We start from the raw sequence: 21,827 nt of genomic DNA, 5'->3' as shown, positions 1-21,827 counted from the left end.
TGGACCCTCTCTTCCTCCCCTCCTAAATCTTCTCTCCCAGGAAGCCCTCCCTCCAACAATACAGTCAACTACTTTGGTTCTGCAGGGCTCTGGAGCTCTCACCAGCCTAGATCAACCTTATCTTAAGTTTTCAGCCTGTGGTCCTTTAGCAAGCTGGCAATAAAATTTCAGACTACACACATGCATGATTGGCAGGAATTTTTTATGCCCTTCTAGGTTATACCCTCTTCATCCAGCAGACTTAGCTCCAACAATCCTGCACTTCCCAGGGTCTGAGACCACATCTCCTAGCCTTCCCTAGAATCAAAGACCTAAGTGCTCCTGCCCCTTTGTCCATTATCCTGGGAGCTGTGTTGGTATCAACTATTACCTCTCTGACTTTCCTTTCTTGTACCTAGATATGATCTTTCCTTCCTCCTTCCCCTCTTCTCCACTTCTTTCCTTTCTTTGTTCCATTTTCTCCAAGTTCAGTTACGTACGAAAAAATATATTTTCTACATTGGCCAAGGAGGATGTAATGCACACTTTAGTCCCAGCTACTCGGGAGGTTGGGGCAGAAGGACCACTTGAACCCAGGAGTTCAGGCCAGCTTGGACAAGATAATGAGATCTTGTCTCAAAAACAAAAAAGTCTGGTATAGTGATGCATGTAATCATGCCTGTAATCTCAGCAGCTCAGGAGGCTGAGGTAGGAGGATCATGGGTTCAAAGCCAGCCTCAGCAACAGTGAGGCACTAAGCAACTCAGTGAGACCCTGTCTCTAAATAAAATAGAAAACAGGGCTGGGGATATGGCTCAGTGGTTGGGTGCCCCTGATTTCAATCCCCAGTACCAAATAAATAAATAAACAAATAAACAACAAAAAGGACAGAGGCTGTAATAGAAATGCCCTAGGTTTAATCACCCAGTACAAAAAACAAAACCCCCCAAAACAAAACTATTTGGGTCAACTTTTCTTTGTCAGAAATGTCAGCTTAGTGCAGGGTGTGGTGGCACACACCTGTCATCCCACCAATTTGGGAGGCTGAAACAGGAGGATCTCAAGTTTAAGGCCAGCCTTAGCAACTTAGTGAGGCCCAAAGCAATTTAGTGAGACAGTGTCTCAAAATAAAAAATAAAAAGTGCCGGGGGAGTGTGACTCAGTGGTTAAGCACCCCTGGGTTCAATTCAGGTTACCATATTGCCAGAAGTCTACTATTATTCCTTATTTAAAACAAAAACAAAAACTAACCTCATTTTTAGAACAGTTTTAATATCAAAGAAGAAATGAGCAAAATGTATAGAAATTTCCCATATATCCCCAGCCCTCCCATATACACAGCTTCCCACACCATCAACGTCCACCACCAGAGTGGTACATTTGTTACAGCCAATGAACCTCACTGACACATCACTTTTACTCAAAGTCCATCATTTACATCAGGGTACACTTTTAGTGTTGGGCATTCTCTGGGTTTTAACAAATTCATGATGTGTCTATTACTACAGTGTCACAGTGAATAGTTTGACTGTGCTAAGTAAACCCTCTGTGCTCTACCTATTCATTCCCTGCCTCCCCACCTCTGGTCCTTTTATTGCCTCCACTAAAACTTCTGCCTTTTCCAGAATGCCGTATGTTGGAATCACACACTATATAGCCTTTTCAGATTGACTTCACTGAGCAATAAGCATTTAAGTTCTTCCATGTCTTTTTATGACTTCATGCCTTTTTTAGTACTGAATAATATTTTACCAATTGGATACCTGAGTTTGTTTATGCATTTAACAATTAAGAATATTTTCTTTTCTTTTGTTTTCTTCTTTTTTGCAATACAAGGAATTGAACCCAAAGCCTCACACATGTTAGGCAAGTGCTCTACCTCTGAGCTATATCCCCAGCCTTTTTCATTTTTTGACAGGTTCTCATAAAGTTGCCCAAGCTGACCTTGAACTTGTGATCCTCCTGCCTCAGCCTCCAAAGTAGCTGGGATTACAGGTGTGTGCCACCACACTCTGCTACTGAGTATATTTTGTTGCTTCCAAGTTTTAAAATTATGAATAAAATTGTTATAGACACCTGTGTGCAAATTTTTGTATGGATGTTAAGTTTTCACTTTCTTTGGGTAAATGCCAAGGTGTGTGACTGGTGGATTGTATGGTAAGATTAGGTTAAATTAGGCTTTTAAATTTTTTTGTTTGGGGGGAGCTAGGGATTGAACCCAGTGCCTCCCCAATGCTAAGCCTGTGCTTAACCATTAAGCTATACTTCCAGTCCCTCATTATGATGTTCTTAAGAGTTTTTTGTATATTTTGGAACTTTTTACCAGATATGAATTTTGCAAGTATTTTCTCCAAGTCTATGGCTTGTCTTCTCATTCTCTTGATTTTCCTCATTTTTTGGAAAAGTTACTAAGAAACTCAGATGAAGCTAGGAATAACACCAGAAGGAGAAAATGGGATCTTCTTCAATAATCCCAAATCTTTGAGAATTTAATTTTAAGTCCTAAACTTCAAGATTTTCAATATAAAGAGCTAGACATTTCTAAAATTCTTTCCTTTTCCACATCAATCAATGAAATGCTGCCCACGTGAAAAGGGCCCTGTTGCACACTATGTAGAATGAGCCCAGGAAGCACCACATCATGAAGACTGGAGTTTCCAAATAGAAAACTGCAGTGCTCTAAAAGGAGCCTCGATGAAAGGAGCAGCCATGGCACTTTGGGAAGGTGTTTTAGGAATGAGAGGCACACTGCAAAGTGTACGTAAAGAAGGGCAAGTGTTTAATAACAAAAGGGAGGCCACCCTGAAGCGCACTCTCCAGGTCTAAGGAGATCTGAAAACAAGACGAACACAAACACAACAAAATATGGGTAAGAGGTGTAAGGTTTTGGTTTTGGTTTTGGTTTTCTTTCCATTGCTGGGAATGGAACCCCAGAGTCTGTCAGGAAAGTGCTCTACCACTGAGCTACACCCGCTACCTGACACACACAAAATATAAATGCTACATTTGTCCCAGAAGTGAGACAGCTCCAATAAATCTTCTAATAACTCTACTCAGCTCAGGGTGCAATCATCTGGCTACTGACACTGCACCTTGCATGTACAGTAATAAATGAATAATTCTAAGTGTTACAGCTGTCTGCAGAAAAAGAACTGCATCCATATAATAAATAAATGATACTATTTCAAACATGACTGCCCATTTATACAAATTTACTTTTATTTCCCACCCAGGATCCAATCACTTGGCATTAAAACTGAAAAACAACACAAGAACACCAGAAATAAAAAGTGAAGAAATTTCTATATTATATTCAAGCATTTATCTCTTCTGATTATCTAAGAGAAAAAGAGCACTAGGAAATCCAACTTTAAAAGGGAAATTCAAAATGCTTCTAAAGACTATCAGAAGCTGATCTCTCCAGCCAGACACCAGTGGTTCCATCTGTGGCTTTTAGATTCCCAGCCTTAGCCTCACCCTCTGTAGCCAACTCCAAATAAATCTCTATCAACACACATCCCAGGTGGTAAATAATACATGCAAAAAAACTTTAAAAAAAAAAAAAAACACATCCCTTCCCAACCTCTGTGGGCACTGCGACAAATTAAAAGCTCTCTTGGCTTCTTCTTTTAAGGAATTTAAGCTGAAGTTCCTCTTCCCATGCACTGTTGTATAAAATAGGTATTTCTGCTCTGTTCTCTCCCTTCTATCACACCAACACACACACACACACACACACACACAAATAAATAAATAAATAAATAAATATTAATTTGAAAAGGTTAAATAAAACTGGCTTTTAAAACCCAGCAAAGCAAGGTATGATAAAAATAAGTCTGAAGAGATCCAAAGATTTTAAAATGGGGAGGGGAGAAATGGAGGAAGACACAGAAAACAAGAGCCATTGCTTCCCTAAAACACTGAAACTCACAGGCATAGTGATAACTTCCTAAACTGTAATGTGTGGACTTTGGTAGAAGCGTCCTGTTTCCCAAAGCTGACTTCTGGAAATCTTAACCGGAATTCCGAAAAATCCCCAGCTAAGTGAGCCATAGCTGGAAGAGGTTCTTGTGCAAGAGAAATGAGCGCTCCATTTACAAACAGACGCTCGGAAAGGAAGGCCATGCACCGGGAGAAAGGCCAATGAAAAACTCACACCCCATCCTGAACTTTCCTAGCTGCTGAATTCTTTCCATGTGTTCTGATTGTTACTTAAAAAACTGAAACTTACTGAAGATCAGTCACAAAGAGCAAAGATAGGGGTGTGTGTGTGTGTTTGAGGGGAGCAAGAAAGCAACATGGTATGCTGTAAAGCAACTGAAAGGCATAGAAAAAAACTAAGCTGAGGGATAGCTGCAAGTCACCTTAAATCCGATTCCAGTGACAGGTATCATAAACTCAATCCCCAGGGGAGATGAACACACAGGGCCTGATTATGCCACAGGGGTGGGTCACCTGCTTTCACACCTGTGGGCAACAATAATCTCTCTTTGAAAAACTCTGCTTCATACCCTTTTACTTAATCTTTCTCAGTTGCTCCCAAAAAGTAACTCCCTACTTAAGAAATCTGCAATGACTTCATTCATTTTCTCACCTCTGGTGCCAGAAATGGGAGCCGCTTTGTAACCACAGCTTCCAGGTACAAATGCTGCTTCTGCATATTTCTACAGCTACGTTGGCTTGGGAGACTCTTTATTATGGGAGCACTGGGGATTAAACCTGGGATCACACACATGCTAAGCACATACTCTACCACTGAGTTACACTGAGCTACACACCTAGCCCTATTTATTTTGAGACAGTGTCTCCTTAAATTGCTTAGGGCCTCCAACTTATGATCCTCTTGCCTCAGCCTCCCAAGTTGCTGGCATTACAGGTATGTGCCACTGTGCTTGACTCCTTGGGAGGCTGTTAATGGCTCCCCTACATCTACTGACTCTGCCTGCCTCTGCACAGTACTTCCATCATTTGCTCTACAAAGACAGGAAGGCAATTTCCACCTGGTACTTGGAAACTTGCTTCTTGATATCAGGATAAAAGAAAAAAGGAAAACCTATTCTACAAGATTGGAGAAAGAGAAAACACCAACACAAAAATTCCACTTCTGTCTCTGCTCATTCTGCGAGAGTCATGACTGAGCTGTGAAGTCTTATTTCTCCTATCAGCCTATGCCCAGGCTGTGGTCACAGGAAAAACAGGTTCTCACACAGCTGGATGGCCGGTTCATGGTGCAGAATCTGTCCTGAGAGGAAAGCCAGCTTGTGGGCATACTTGCAAGGAGCTGGAACTCTAATGGTACCAGGCCAATTCCAGTACATGTGGCACAGTTTGAAAGTCAACCTGGAGGCCAAAAAGAAAATGTGATCTTTATCACTCTCTGCTTCCAATTCAGGGTGTGATCACACGCTCACGGGGATATGACACACAGCGCCCTCGCCAGCAAACTGGGGAACCCAGGAATACACAAAGCAGCATTTGGGATCATTATTCTTCCATTTAATTGTTTCTACTTCGATCATTTGTAAATCAGAGGATGGGTGAATCCCCTCATTTTCTTATTTTTATACTAAAACAAGAAAAACAACATGAAGAAAATGCCTTTCTTTGCCTACAAGAAAAGTCTGCAGTAGGATAAGGACCTCAGCGGCATGTTGAGGTGATATGAACTCAAGGACACTGGGTCTCACATCTGGTGGTGTCATAACCATGTGCAGCATTTCTTAAAACACAAATGCCGGCCAGGCACGGTGATGTACACCTACAGTCTCAGCTACTTGGAAAGCTGAGGCAGAAAGATTACTTGTGTCCAGGAGGTCAAGACCAGCCTAAGCCACACAGCAAGACATTGTCTCTTGAATAAATAAGAGTTGTTTAGAACGTTTGGGGCACTAGCTGACATCAGTTTTACTTATGTATTTATTTATTTTAAGATCTTCAAGTAATTTTGTAAAATCGGGATTACCAGTTACTTCTCAAAAGAATACCACTGTGGTCAAATTCAAGGGGTAGGTATACCTGGGGGCAGGCAGTGACCCCACCTAGCTAGCTGGTCAGAAGTTAGGGTGAGAAAGAAGTAAGTTATCACCTCTGCATATGATCAGGGCTCAGGTTCGCAGTGTTGAGAACACAGACATAATGCGTAGGAATGCCACAGCCCTGTCGTACATGGTGGGCGAGGAGGTAGAAATCCACCCTAGGAAGGAAAAAGCACCAATGAAGGACATGGTCAGATTTGGCTGCAGGAGCTGGAGAGGATCTTGGAAATCACTCTAGCTCCTCCATGTAGGCTTAGAAAGGAAAATGACAGGATCCAGGACACACAAGAATCAGGTTAGTATTAGAATTTAGGTCTCCTGACTCATTGGGCTACTGCAGTGGTGGGAGACGCTCCCTTACTTGTGCGTGGAAGGGTTAGCCTTCTGGGTCTTAGGACAAGACTACATAGGCAGAATTCTGTATTTAACAGAATATTTAACTGTATTTAAAAGCTTTGTTGGTTTTCAATGTTTTTAAAACTTTTCTTCTTTTTATTTCTTTTTTCCTCCTGACACTGGAAATTGAACCCGGGGCATTCTACCACCGGGCTTCATCCCCAGACCTTTTTATTTTTTATTTTGAGACAAGGACTCACTAGTTGCTGAAATTACAGGCCTGTGCCACCATGTCTAGCTTAAAGCTTTATTTTTTTCAACAGTAGAATCTAGTTGAACATGGTGATGCACATGTGTAATCACAGCAACTCAGGAGGCTGAGGCAGGAATATGCAAGTTCAAGGCCAGCCTCAGCAATTTAGTGAGCAACTTTAGTGAGATCCTGTCTCAAAAAATAAGTAGAGCTGGTGATGCAGCTCAGTGGTAAAGTGCCTCGGTTCAATCCTCAGCACCAAAATAAAAAAAAAAAAATTTTTTAAAGGAAAAAAGAAAGAAAGAAAGAAAAAGAGAACCTGTGGATTCCATTCCAATCTCTCTGGCATCCTCCACATCCCAATACCCAGGAAACAGGTAACTTCTCCAACCTATTCTTCCTCCAATACTGTCTTTTTTTTGCTCACTTACCACTCACAGCTTGTTATTGTATGATCTACCACAGTTCCAGGGGAGGGTGTCACAAAGTGCTCAGTAGCAGCCAGGTACAGATTGGTACTGATTTTCTTCTGAACTACAAACACCACCATCTTGGGCTGGTAATTCTCAAAAGCCTCAAAACACTTCTGCAGCTGAGGAATCTCATAGTTGGCAACCGTCTTCAGCTGGCCATCAGACACTCCATCACGGTACACCACAATCTTCTCTGGTAGACAGTGGTTCACCTGAAATGACACCCAAATGAGGTAACTCGTGGGGCCCTCGGGCAAAGGACCACAGTGAGAGAGACTTATTCAAATCCCAACCTGGAGACCTGGCAGTGGATCCCTTTGGCAGCTGACTCCAAAGTTACCATGTCTGACAGGCATGTAAAAAAGCTTCTAATCATTTCTAGACTTTCTCAGGGTAGTAAAACAGACCTGGAACAGCATGGGTATTATAAAATATGAAAGCCAAATAGGCAAGTTATGAGTCACATGTACACAGCTTATCTTCAAACAGACGGAACAAAGTTAAAGGGAACAGTAGGAAAATTATGGGCCGAATCAGTCTTCCTTCTACTTGGATTTATCACTAATAACTGTGTAGGCAAAGAACATGGTGAAGTGCTAGAAAAGTTCTAACAAAGGAACACACAAGCCACAGATCCACCATCCTCAGATTCCAACATACTGGCAACATCCAAAGTTGTGGAGAAATGAAAGGTTCTTTAACTAAATATTATCCTACAATGTGGCATAATGTGAAATGTTTTTATTATAACTAAATAAATTATCTGCTGTCTTGAATAAGTTTGAAGAATAATTGCTTTCCCATTTGGGGAACATAATCATGTTCTAGTTGTGTTCAATTTCAATAGTTCAGGGGTTGTGGCTCAGCGGTAGAGCACTCACCTAGAATGTGCAAGGCCCTGGGTTTGATCCTCAGCACCACATAAAAAAATAAAATAAAATAAAGGTATTGTGTCCAACTACAACTAAAAAATAAATATTAAAAAAAAGCTTAGTTCAATTTTAAGAAGTCCCCTTAAGAGTGCTTTGGTTTAATTCAGGTTTTTATGTTTTGTCGCTGTTGTTTGGTACTGAGGAATGAACACAGGAATGCTTTACCACAGAACTACAGCTCTTATCCTTTAGTTTTTGAGACAGGTTCTTACCAAGTTGCTGAGTCTAGCCTTAAACTTTGGATTCTCCTGCCTCAATATCCCAAGTAGCTGGGATTACAGGGGTATGCTAACCACACCTGGCCTTGGTTTAATTCAGTTTTGATTCTGGTTGAGTGAGTTCATACTAATTTTTTTGTTGTTGTTCACAATTCCCTTCAAAAAACTAAATTATGAATTAAGTTTAAATATTAATTACATATGCATGCACTATTATTTATAGGTTATCCTACGTGAAAATTTTATTTCAAAGAACCTTTCCTAAAAATAATCACCTATAATCTTTTTTTAAGCTCAGAGGTTGAAATATTTTATAAATGCCCCTTTTTCTGAGAAACCTCAAGTACTCCAAAATTTACAAACATGTAATCCATCTTCACAGTCACTGGAATTACTGCCTCAGTTTGTGGTACTTATTTCTTCTTTTGGTAACAGAACTTCAGTTCCCGCCTGACCTCAGCACTGCCAAAATTGGGGGCCAGACAATTTTTCATTGTGGGGGCCGAGCTGTGCTCTGAAGCATCAGGGTTCAGCAGCATGCTGGGTCTCTGCCCACTGGATGCCAACAGCATTCTCTCCTAGTTATGACCCAAAGTGTCTCTAGGCTGCCCACTGGGAGGACAAAACCACCCCCAGTTGACAGCCACCACATTAACCACAGGACATGCAGATGGCTCAAGCCATGCCAACAGAAATTCCTCCCTTGTGCTCAGTCTTGAGCAGATTGAAGAGAATGAAGATAACCTGGAGTTTGTTCCCTCAGGGGCACCGTCTCGTCAGGCCCCTGCTTCTGAAGCCCAGCTGCAGTCCATTTTCCAATCTGGGGCGCGACCATCTCAATCTCACCAACTCCCCTGATAAGCTGTATTAAGAGGTGACTCAGGAACTTATTTGGAAGAAACTTCATTTTACAGATAAGCAAACAGGACACTGGATTTGGGGTCAGGAGATCCGAGACTGAGTTTGATTCCATTGCCCCTTGGCTATGCCCTGAGGACTCAATCTCCTCAGTTGAAATATGGAGAAAACAATCATTTTACCTTCTCATCAGGATTAGGAGGAATAAATTAAAATTATACACATATTTATAATATATTACTCTACATAAATATACATTTAAAAGATATAAACACATGAATACTTGTGTATCTCCATCTTTTGTGTGTGTGTGCACGCGCACTGTACTGGGGACTGACCTGGTGGGGAACTCTACCATTGAGCTACATCCCCAGTTCTTTTTTTATTTTAAGACAGAGTCTTTAAAAAAGGGCTGGAATGTTTCTCAGTGGTTGAATGCCCCTGGAGTTTCAAAAAAAAAAAAAAAAAAGACAGGATCTTGCTAAGTTGCTGAGGGTGTAAGTCACCCAGGCTGGTCTCAACCTTACAATCTTTCTGCCTAAGCCTCCCAAGTTGCTGGGATTACAAATGTGCACCACCACATTCAGTTGTTTTTTATTTTTCAAGACAGGGTCTCACTAAGTTGCCAAGGCTGGCCTCAAGTTTCCATCCTCCTGCTTGTCTCCTGAATAGCAGGGATTATAGGGCATGTACTACCACGCCTGGCTAGTTTATTGATAATTTTAAATAACTTCTAATATGGTAACTATTTCCAGATATATTCCCATGTGAACGAAAACTTTTTGAGGCCCACAGTAATATTTAAGAATGTAAAGACTAAAAATTTTGAGAACTGCTAGACTTAGAGATACAAATTTAAATCTGATACTAAATGTCACATCTGGCTTAAGACTGCCTGGAAGGCTTCAAGTGGTAGACCAAGAACTGAGAAACCCTCAATTCAGGACAGTTGGAAAAGCTGGACAAAATGTAACCACCTCGAGAGGAAGCCTTCAAAGCCACCAGCAGCAGAGGCTTCCTTCAAAGCCACCAGCAGCAGAGGAGGGATGACAGGGGCCCAGCCAGCACTGGAAGCTGTTTTCCTGTTTGCGGGTTCCACCAGGACAACAATAAGGCTGCATGGTTGAGGAGTGCTTTTTATTCTGAACAGCATTATTAAAATGTAATTTTTTTTTTTTTGTACTGGGGATTGAACTGAGGGGCACTCAACCACTGAGCCATATTCCCAGCCCTATTTTGTATTTTATTTAGAGACAGGGTCTGAGTTGCTTAGTATCTCACTTTTGCTGAGGCTGGCTTTGAACTTGTGATCCTCCTGTCTCAGCCTCCCTAGCTGCTGGGATTATAGGTGTGCACCACCACACCTAGCTCTTGAAATATAATTTGATATATCATAAAACCCACCCCATTAAAGTATAAGAAGATTTATGTTTTCAGAATTTTGAAACCATCACCACTAATTTTATTTATTTGGTACTGGAAATTGAAACCACAGGTGCTTTACCAGTGAGCTACATCCCCAGGGATGACAGTGAGACAGGGTCTCACTAAGTTGTGTAGGGCTTTACTAGGTTGCTGCAACTGGTCTTCAACTCATGATCCTCCTGCCTCAGCCTCCCAAGTCACTGGGATTACAGGTGTGCACCACCACACTTGGCCCATTACCACTAATTTTAGAATTTATCTATCACCCCAAAAGGAAATCCATAACACTTGCAGTCACTTCCCAAACATGCTCCCCACAATTCCTGGAACCCAGTAATTAACTTTTTTTTTTTTTTTTTGGTATCAATGTTTGAACCCAGCAGCACTTAACCACTGAGCAATGTCCCCAGCCCTTTTTTTATAGTTTATTTAGACACAGGGTCTTGCTGAGTTTTTCAGGGCCTAAGTTTCTGAGGCTGGATTTGAACTCATGATCCTCCTGCCTCAGCCTCCAGAGCCACTGGGATTACAGGCGTGTGCCCAAGTGACTGGCTTCACTAATGAACTTTGTATGGGTTGACCTGTACCGAACAAATAAAATCATAAAATATGTGGTCTTTGGTGTCTAAATAATTTCACTCAGCTTAATGCTTTTATCGTTCTTTCATACTACAGCTTGTTCCAGTCCTTCATTCCTTTGTATTGAAGAATAATATTCTATTGCAATAAAAAGTAGACACACATCCCGTTTGTCATTGATTCACGGACGTTTATTTGGATTGTTTCTATCTTTGACTACTATGAACAATGCTGCTATGAACATTTGTTCTACTGTTGTTTTTGTTTTTGTTATTTTGAGACAGGGTCTTGCTAAGTTACTGAGGCTGGCCTCAACCTCACAATCCTCTTACCTCAATCTCCCGAGTAGCTGGGGCAATGTGTGCATACCACACCCAGCTTTTGCTGTGAACATCTGCATACAAGGTTGTGTGTGGACTTGTTTTCCATTCTCTTGGGTATGTTCCTAGAAATGCTAGGTCATATGGTAAATCTGTTTGACTTTCTAAATAACTGCCAAACTGTTTTCCAAAGTAGCTGCATCATCGTATAACCAATGTGATTCTGCAACCTGTACACTTGGAAAAATGAGAAATTATCTCTCATTTGATTCAAATGTATGATATGTCAAGATCATTGTATTGTCATGAGCAACAAATAAAAATAAAAGTAGGTGCATCAGTTTATAGTCTCAATGGCAATATACGAAGGTTCCAGTTTCTCCACATTCTCAATAACACTTTTATTGCCCATCTTTTTTTAAAAAAGTTATTCAGTGCATACGAAGATATCTTTCTGTCTGCAGTCTTTAAAGTAAGAGGCTACTTTTAAAGCAGTTTTTAAATGTATAAAATAAGAACTGAGGTAATAGTACGATTTCCCATGTACCCTCCTTCTACATCCAACTCCATTTTTAAAAAATTTTTATTTAGTTGTAGATGGATATAATACCTTTATTTTATTTTTATGTGGAGCTGAGGATCAGACCCAGTGCTCCCCACATGCGAGGCGAGCTCACTGCCACTGAGCTACAACCCCAGCCTCCTCCAACTCCATTTTCTCTATCATCAATACTGCATTAAAGTGATATGTTTATTACAACTGATGGACAAATATTGATACATTAGTAATGACTCAAGTCTAAAGTTTACATCAAGGTTCTTCTGTGTTGTACTTTCCTATGGGTTTGGAAAATGTATAATGTCATGTATCCACCATTATAGTAACATATAGAATACTTCCACAGCCTAAATATCTCCTGTGCTTTACCTATGTCTAACTGTATACACCTCCCAAATCTCTGATCTTCTTATGGTCTCCATAATCACATTTTTCCAAAATATCCTATGTTGGAATCATACAGTACACAATCTTTTCAGATTGGTTTCTTTCTCTTAGTAATATGCATTTAAAGTGGTTCTGTCTTTTTTTTGGGGGGGGGGGCGGGGGGAGGGAGAGGTACTCTGGGGATTGAACCCAGGAGCTCACACAGGCTAGGCAACCACTCTACCATGGAAGTACATTCCCAGCCCTTCTAAAACTTTGATACAGAGTCTACACTAAATCTCCCAAGATGGCTTTGCCCTCCCAAATAGCTAAGATTGCAGGTTTATGCCATTGCTCCCTGCAAGGTGGTTCGGTCTTCTCATGGCATGGTAGCTTATTTCTTTTTAGAACTGAATACCTTTCATTGTCTGGATGTACCATTTTATTTACCTGTTCACCAACTGAAGGACATCTTGGTTGCTTCCAAGCTTCATGTGCAGGTTTTGTGTGGACATTAATTTTCAATTCATTTGGGAAAATATTAGAATATGATTACTGGATAGTATGGCCAGATGTGTTTAGTTTTGTAATTAACTATCAAACTGTTTTCAAAGTGGCTGTACCATTTTACATTCCCATTAGCAATTAGTGAGAGTTCCTATGGTTCTACATCCCATCAGCATTTGGAGTCACAAGTATTTTGAACTTCTAATAGGTGTGCAGTGACATATCATCAGTTTTAATGCGTGAAACTCTAAGAGCATAAAATGGTGGGAATTTTTTCATATGCTTATTTGCCATCAGTTGGTATTCTGTAACAAGATGCCTGAACAGTCTTTTGTCAATTTTTCAGCAGGGTTGTTCATTTCCTTGAGTTTTAAGAGTTCTTTGTACATTTTGGTCCTTTACAAGATATGTATTCTGCACATATTTTTTTCCAGTCTGCAGCTTATCTTTCCATTCTTTTAATAATGTCTTTCCTAGAGCCTTTTTTTCACCCCCTTGTGGTTCAAGGGATTGAACTCAGAAGCATACTCCCACTGAACTACACTCCAGCCTTTTTTTTTTTTTTTTAGATCCTGAGACAGGGGTCTTGTTAAATTGTCCAGGCTGGCCTTGAACTTGTGATCCTCCTGCCTCAGCCTCCCAAGTACCTGGAATTACAGGCATGCACCCCCATACCCTGCCCAGAGTCAAAAGTTTTAATTAAATCTACCTTATCGATTTTTTTTCTTTCATGGACTGTTTTTGGTGACTAAAAAGTAATCACCAAATCTGAGGTCATCTGGATTTTCTGTTATCTTCCAGAAATTTTCTGGTTTTGCATGTAAAATGTAGGTTTTTGCTCCATTTTGATTTAACTTTTTGTGGAAGGTCTAAAGACTGTATGTTGATTTTTTTTTTTTTTTGCATGTGAATTGCCCATAGTTGTTCCAGCACCATTTGTTGAAAAGGCTGTTCTTTCACTGAATTGCTATTTTTCCCTTAAAGATCCACTTGACTTATTTGCATGGGTCTATTTCTGGGCTATTCATTTCCCTTGACCTGTATGTCTTTTCCCTCATCAATACCATACCATATGGGGGCTGAGGTTGTGGCTTAGTGGTAAAGTACTTGCCTAGCATGTGTGAGACACTGGGTTCAATCCTCAGTACCACATAAAAATAAATAAATAAAGGTATTGTGTTCATCTAATACACACACACACATACATATATCATACAATTTTGATTGCTATAGCTTTATAGTTAAATCTTCAAGTTGGGTAGTATTAGCCCTCAGTTTTGTTTTTCAGTAATGTGTCAGTTGTCCCACATTTCCTGTTTCTTCATGAAAACCTTAGAATGGGTTTGTTGATATCCACAAAATAACCTGCTGGGATTTTGATTCACTGCAGTAAATCTATTGATCAAAATTGGGAGAAACTGACATCATAATGATAGCAAGTTTTCCTGTCAATGAACATGGAGTTCTCTCTCAATTTGATTATTCTTTTAATGTTTTTCATCATAATTTAGTAGTTTTTCAAATGTAGATATGAGTGTTCCATTTTTTTTTGTGCTAATATAAATGTTTTTCAAATTCTAATTCTTCATTGCTGGGACAGAGAGAAGTGGCTTTCTTTCTTCTTCTTTTTCTCCTTTAACAAAGCAATTGACTATTACATATTAACCTTGTACAACCTTGCAGTTCCCACTTGTTAGTTCCAGCAGGGTTTGTTTGGTTTGGTTTTATTGCTTTTTAATTACTTGGGATTTTCTCCAGAAATGTATTAGTCCATTTTCTATTGCTAATAACTGAATACCACAGACTGGATGACTTCAAGTGAAAAGAAGCATGCTATGGCTCATAGTTCTGGAGTTCCAAGGTTGCAGGGCCACACCTGGTGGTATTCTTTCTGGAAGAATGCCAAGATGGTACAGGGCATTGTGTGGCAAGAGATGGAAAGTGTACTGTGTCTCCCGGTCTCTTCTTCTCACAGAGCTACCAGGACTGATTCAAGAGGGCTCCTTCGTGACATTAGCTCATCTTCATCCCTTCCATGGGCCAGGCCTCCAAACACCAATTCAGATATTTCACACTGTAGGTACCTCATAATGGGGACTAAACTGCAATACACGAAGCCTTGGGGGACACATTCAAACCACAGCAACAGATAATCACGCAAATGAAGATCATTTTCTCTCCTCCTTCCTAATCTGTACACTTTTAATTTCCTTTTCTTACTGCAATAGTTAGGACTTCCAACGTGAAGCCAAACACAAGTGCTGAAAGGGGTGCATCTTTGTCTTATTCCTTATGTTAGAGGGAAAACATCTACTTTTTCACAGCTAAGTCTGATTTAGCTGTCAGTTTTGTTATTATTTTCGGTAGAAGTTCCCCTCTGAATCAGCCTTGTAGAAATGGAATAAAAACCCACTTGGCTATTGTATTTGTTTCCTGTGGCTGCTGTAACCAAGTACCACAAACTGGGTGGCTCAAAACCACAGAAAATTATTCCCTTATAGTTCTGAATATTAGAAGTGCACAATGAAGACATGAGTGGGGCCATGCTTCCTCTGAAGGTTCTAGGGAAGAATTCTTCCTTGATTCTTATAGCTCCTGCTGGTTGCTGCCTAACCCTGGTGTTTCTGGCTTGTAGTTATATCACTCCAATTTCTGCCTTCACCTTCACATCATCTTCTCCTCCATTGGTCTGCAGCTTCACAAAGTATTCTCCCTGCGTATGTGTCCAAATTCCCCTCTTTCTGGAAAACACCAGTCCCAAGAGTAGGGCCCATTCTTATCCAGTCCAATCTTTGCAAAAGCCCTACTTCCAAATAAGGGCACATTCACAGATTCCAGGGAACATGAATTTGGAGGGGCATTATTCAACTCACTATGGTCATAGTATATACTTCTTTTTGTATTGCTAAAATAACATTGTTATTCTGTCAAGGATTTTTGCACATATGCTTGTGAGAAATACCCATCTGAGGTTTTCTTTCCTGTGTCTTTACCTGGTTTTAGTGTGATGTGGAATGTCACAGATTTTGTTTTCCATTTCCATAATAATTAAGGATATTTAGCTTTTTTTTCATGTGCTTACTGTCTAGTTGCATATGCTCTTTAGGGAAATATCTATTTTAATGTTTATTCGTTTTTAAATTGGGTTATCTTTCTCTTGAGCTGTAAGAATTCTTTTTGTATTCTGGAACTAGACCCTCATTAATTTTATCAGAGGAATAATTTATTCTGTTCTATGGATTGTCTTTTCACTTTCTCAGTAGTATCCCTTGAAGCATAAGTTTGTTTTCCCCCTTCCGTGCTGGGATTTGAATGCAGGGCCTCACACATTAGATACTCTACACTGAGCTGGAAGGTTTTCAATTAGGAGGTTTGTTTTGTTTGATATGGCATCTCACAATGTTGCCCAGGCAGTCCTTGGATTCCTGTGCTCAAGGGATCCTCCTGACTCAGCCTGCCAAGTAGGTGGGTTTATAGGCACCAGCCACAGTACCTGGCAAAAGTATTTAATTTTGGTGAAGTCCAATTTATCTATTTTGGGGGGCGGATACAGGGATTGAGCTCAGGGGCACTCAACCACTGAGCCACATCCCCAGCCCTATTTTGTATTTTATTTAGAGACAGGGTCTCACTGAGTTACTTAGTGCCTCGCTGTTGCTTAGGCTGGCTTTGAACCCACGATCCTCCTGTCTCAGCCTCCTGAGCCTCTGGGATTACAGACGTGCACCATCATGACCAGCCCAATTTATCTATTTTTAATTCATCTACAGACTCAAATTCTGGAAGTATTGCATTTATAACAATATTAAATGCTCTAATCCATGAAAATGAGATGTCTTTCCTTTTATTTATATTTTTCAACAATACTTCTACAAGTCAGGATCACTGGCACACATCTGTAGTCCCAGCTACATGGGAGGCTGAAGCAGGAGGATCACTTGAGCCCATAAGTTTGAGGCAATCCTGGGCAACACAGAAATACCACATCTTTAAAATAATTTTTCTGTGGTTTTCAGTATTTGTCTTGTACTTCTTTCCTTTTCTTCCTAGATATTCTTTTTATGGTATTGCAAATGAAATTATTTCCTTAATTTTTGGATTTGATCACTGCTATTATAAAAAATACAATTTATTTTATAAAAATCTTACATCCTCTGTAAATACATTTTTAATAAAAACTTTATTAAAAAATATCTTGCATCCTCAGCCCTGCCGAGGTTGTCTTCTACTAATGTAGCCTCTTGGGCTCTATTTTGGTTATTGTTTCCATAGTATATTTTGTACTGCCCTTTTATTTTCAACCTCCTTACACCTTTGAAATTAAAATGTGGCTCTTGCAGGTAGCATATCTAAACATTTTAAATTTTTTTTTATTTTGCAGTTCTGGGGATTGAACCAAGGGCTTCAAGCATGCTAGGCAAGTGCTCTACCACTGAGCTAAATCCCCAGCCCTCTACGTTTTTCATTTACTCCGTTCTGTTACTCTCTACCTTTTGAGTGGTGTTGGGTCTACTGACATGTGATGTCATTTTTTTTTTTTTTTTTTTGGTACCAAGTATTGAATTTGTTATCGTCCTCCTCATTATAAATTGTATAATGGGTTCAAATTTGTGATCGATGCTTACTTGCTGAGCCACATTCCCAGCTCTTTATTATAATTTATTTCGAGATAGGGTCTTGCTAAATTGCTGAGGCTGGCTTTAAACTTGCAATCCTCCTGCCTAGCCTCCTGAACTGCTGGGATTACAGGCATGAGCTACTGCACCTGGCTTGTAATGTAATTATTAAGGTGAGATTTATATCCGCTGTTTTATTTGTTTTCTATGTGCCTATATATATTTTCATTCTTCTACTCTTTCATAACTGCCTTATTTTGTATTAAATAGACATTTCTAGATACCATTATAATTCCCTTTTTTAATCTAGTTATATGAACTTTTATATAGTTTTTGGAGTTTCTTTCTCTCTCTCTCTCTCTCCTTTTTTTTTTTTTTAACTAGGGATTAAACCCAGGGGCCCTCAACCATTAAACCACATCTCTAGCCATTTTTATCATTTATTTTGAGAGAGGGTCTCAACTAAATTGCTTAGGGCCTTACTAAGTTGCCCGGGCTGGACTCAAACTTGCCATCCTCATGCCATAACCTCTCAAGTGGCTAAGATTACAGGCATGCACCACCACACCAGCCCTTGGAGTTATTTTCTTAATGGTTTCCCTGGAGATTAAAATTTTAACATAAGGTTAAACATCTCATTCATACCGAGTACAGTGGCACATACCTGTAATCACAGAGACTTGGGAGGCAGGAGGATCACCAAGTTCAAAGCCAGTCTCAGCAACTTGGCAAGGCCCTAAGCAATTTAGGGAGACCCTGTCTCTAAATAAAATGTTAAAAAGGGCTGGGGATGGGGCTCAGTGGTTAAACATCTCTGGTTTCAATCCCTAGTACCAAAAATAAACAAACAAATAAACACCTTGTTCACTTGATAATTAACAAAATTAATTTCAGTAATTTCCACATCCTTTGTCTTTACTGTTGTACAAATGACATCATTATGCATTATGTGCACATTCTACCAGATTTATAGTTATTGCTTTATGCAGTTTTCTCTTAGAAGAAAAGTTACTAACAAAAATACTTTTTTGGCTTTCTTTTAAATTTACCTATGCGGTCACCTCTTCCGGTAGCACTTATTTCTTCATATGGATCCAAGTTACTGTCTAGTGTCATTTCATTACAGAGTCATTTCATTGAAGGACTCTCTTTAGTATTTCTTGGAGGACAAGTCTAATAATAAAAATTTCTTCCAGGGGCTGGGGTTGTGGCTCAGTGGTAGAGTGCTTGCCGAGCATGTGTGAGGCACTGGGTCTGATCCTCAGCACCACATAAAAATAAATAAAATAAAGGCCCACTGACAACTAAAAATAAAAATTAAAAAACAATCTTCCAGATTTTATGTGGGGAAATCTTAATTTTTCTTTTTTTGAAGACATTTTTAAAATTTGTCTCCAAATTGTGATTCTCCTGCTTTAGCCTCCCAAATTGCTTCGATTACAGGTTGTATACCATGGCTCCCAGGAGTGTTTCTTTTTAAAAACTGAGTGCCAAAGCAACCTACCTCCCACCCCCGGAGTCCTCTCAGGTACTGGAGACTGAACCCAAAGGCACTCTACCACTGAGCTACATCCCCAGCCCTTTTTATTTTTTCATTTCAAGATAGGGTCTCACTAAGTTGCTGAGGCTAGTCTTGATCTTGTGACACTCCTACCTCAGCCTCCAAATGATGAAGCAATGTCTTCAAAATTCTAAAGAAATTAATTGCCAAACCCAGAAATCTACATATTAATTGTCAATCAAGTATGTGGGTAAAATAAAAATATTTTTAGGCATCTAACTCTCAAAATGTTGTGAGTAAGCTACTGGAAGAGTCATTCAAAAACAATAAAATAAACAATGAAATAAGCCAAGAAAGATAAAGATATCTGGCCAGGCACAGTGGCACATGCTTGTAATCCCAGCTATTCAGGAGGCTGAGTCAGGAGGATCCCAAGTTTGAGGACAGCCTAAACAACTTGGTGAGACCCTGTCTCAAAAATAAATAAATAAATAAGGCTGGGGATATACCTCAGTGGTAAAACACCCTGAGTTCAATCTCCACAAGGAAAAAAAAAAAAGACATTGAACACAGAAGAGAGACAAAAGTAAGTCCCCAGATGGTGATGAGAACTCAAAAGACCGATAAATAAACATGGAGTCAAGTACATCCTATCTTGCTATAACAAAATGAAGGATTCTAGGAAGAAGATCTCCATGAAAACAAGGGTATTAGATAGAGTATCAGGTGTGTTCAGAGTTAACAGGAAAAGTTTTAAATTGAGGAAAGAATAAATAATAAACATGAAGAAATTTGAAAAAGAAAAACAGGCAATCACTAATTCTAACAAAAACCCAAAATCAAAGAAAGGAATCATAGTCAAAATATATTATGTGATGGCTGTAATAATATCATGTACACTAAAAAACTACTTAACCAGGCTTGGTAATATAAGTAGATTGGGAAAGTTGAGGTAGAAGAAGGGAGCCATGTGCCAGTGCTGTAAGATCCCATTTTCTGTAGCAGAAAAACAATAGCTAATGTCTCAAACAGAAAAAAAAAAAAATACTGTTTAGGAGACAGGAGATACAGGCTAGATAAAAAATAACTAAGAAAGGTGAAAGTTGTTGCCAAGGGGTAGCAAGTGCCAATCATAATGGTGATGAAAATATGTAACAAGAGAACTACTTAAGAGGTGTTAGAACTTCTGGTGGCTACCATCGCTCTTAGGGGAAGACAAAACTGGGGAGTCTCTGCAGGTGGTCAGAACCTTAAAATCTAGGAGTAAATTTGTTTTGAGGCAGCTCAGCTGAGGAATCAGGAGAAACTCTGGGAGAGACAGGATCAAAATAGTTTCAATATAAAGATTTCTTCTGCTAGATACAGAATAGCAGGAAAATGGCAAAAGTAGACAAAAACTAAGATGATGGTAAGGACTAGAGTCCAATGAAACATTATGATTCAGAGAATCCTGATATGACTATCTTTATTCTAGATTTAGAATAAACACTGATTAATTTCCTCTTTGACCTGGTTCAATGGGGTTTAATAAGTATTTCTTAAAGTTTATAATTCAAAAAAAGAAACAAAAATTAAAACAGTTATTTGACTTAGAACAGAGCTGTGTCACTAGAAATTCAATGTAATTCCCCTAGAAGAGTATCAGTTGTATGCAAGGTCCTGCAAAGGATAGAAAAGTAAGATACTATGGCAGATTGTTCTTTTCAGAAATAGTCACAGCAGTATCTCTAGTTGCACACATTCTTCCAGAACCTTGCCATCCCTCAAGTAAATGGTGGAATCTCTTTTCCTACCCTTGAACCTGGGCAGGACTTTGTAACTAACTCAGTGTGTAGAACCCAGCAGAAGTGCCGTGGTATGACTGCCACAGTTGAGGCAATAAAAAGCAGCATGACCCCTACCTGGTTCTCTCCATCTCATGAAATGTCAATGCTTTGAATCCACCTACCATACTGACAGGAAGGCAAATGGCCACATGGAAAGACCATATCACAAGACTCACATGGGGAAAAAAACTGGAGCCCAGTGTTCCTGACCATGAATCTCATACATCCTTGTGGTATGGCAAGAAGCTTTAAGGTAACTTGTTACCTTGTTGTATGCCACGAAGTTCTAAGGTAATGTGTTACATAGCCATCAATAGCCAAATAATTCTTTAAAAAAAACATTCAAGAGTGGTAAGTAAGCACACAAATAACTAAAATAAGTTAGCAGGATGTGATAACTACTACACAAAATATAAACTAAGGGTCTTGGAAGAGAAATATAAATCATTCTTGCTAAAAGATAAGAGCAGAGAGGGAGTGAGGGAAAATGGGAAAGGTTTGACAGGTAATCTTTGAGCGAGGTTCTCCAAGACAGAATTTTGAAGGAAAACAATAACAAGAAAAAGAAAGGTATAGTAGAACATAGTATACATAGTGACAAAGTAGCTTATTATATGGACCTTTGAGATAAAAATTCATCATCTAACATGTCAACAGTATCAAAATATTTGTGGGACACTGTAGGAAACATTCTAGAAAGAGACAAATTGGAGTTTGAGAAACTAACATCAATCACATGAAATAGTTAAACCTCTTGCTGTTTAACCTGTATGCAAAGGGCTAGCACCAACCCTAAGACTGAAAGGCACTTATCAGCACTTCCTTTGATGTACAGGCCAAGACAAAAATCAGTACCTTGCTTGCTCACTGTCCCAGACTCAATATCAGCTTAATGACAGCAATTCTCCATGGTTAGCATTCTAGGAGTTAGAGTTCTATGAGTAACATATAAGAAAGCTTTTGTCTTAAACCAAAATGAAAGAATCAGCACCTAATGATAGCCATAAAAAGCTGAGTAATTCATAAGCTGCTTTAATTGCTGAA

The 21,827-nt window shown here is 39.5% G+C and overlaps 1 protein-coding gene across 1 annotated transcript in view; it reads right to left on the bottom strand.

The window, feature by feature from the left end:
• Positions 1 to 4,945: 4,945 nt before the first annotated feature.
• Positions 4,946 to 21,827, bottom strand: part of Piwil2 (piwi like RNA-mediated gene silencing 2) — a 50,637-nt gene continuing 33,755 nt past the window's right edge. Inside the window, exons 20-22 of the mRNA XM_027927110.2 lie at positions 7,035 to 7,288; positions 6,065 to 6,172; positions 4,946 to 5,319 (exon numbers count right to left, since the gene is read on the bottom strand). Of these exons, the coding sequence (XP_027782911.2) occupies positions 5,163 to 5,319; positions 6,065 to 6,172; positions 7,035 to 7,288 (519 nt within the window). The 3' untranslated portion in view covers positions 4,946 to 5,162. The remainder of the gene's footprint in view (positions 5,320 to 6,064; positions 6,173 to 7,034; positions 7,289 to 21,827) is intronic.

The sequence above is a fragment of the Marmota flaviventris genome, chromosome 3 (genome assembly GCF_047511675.1).
Source record: "Marmota flaviventris isolate mMarFla1 chromosome 3, mMarFla1.hap1, whole genome shotgun sequence".
Classification (NCBI taxonomy): Eukaryota; Metazoa; Chordata; class Mammalia; order Rodentia; family Sciuridae; genus Marmota; species Marmota flaviventris.
This window is presented reverse-complemented; position numbering and strand designations above follow the sequence as displayed.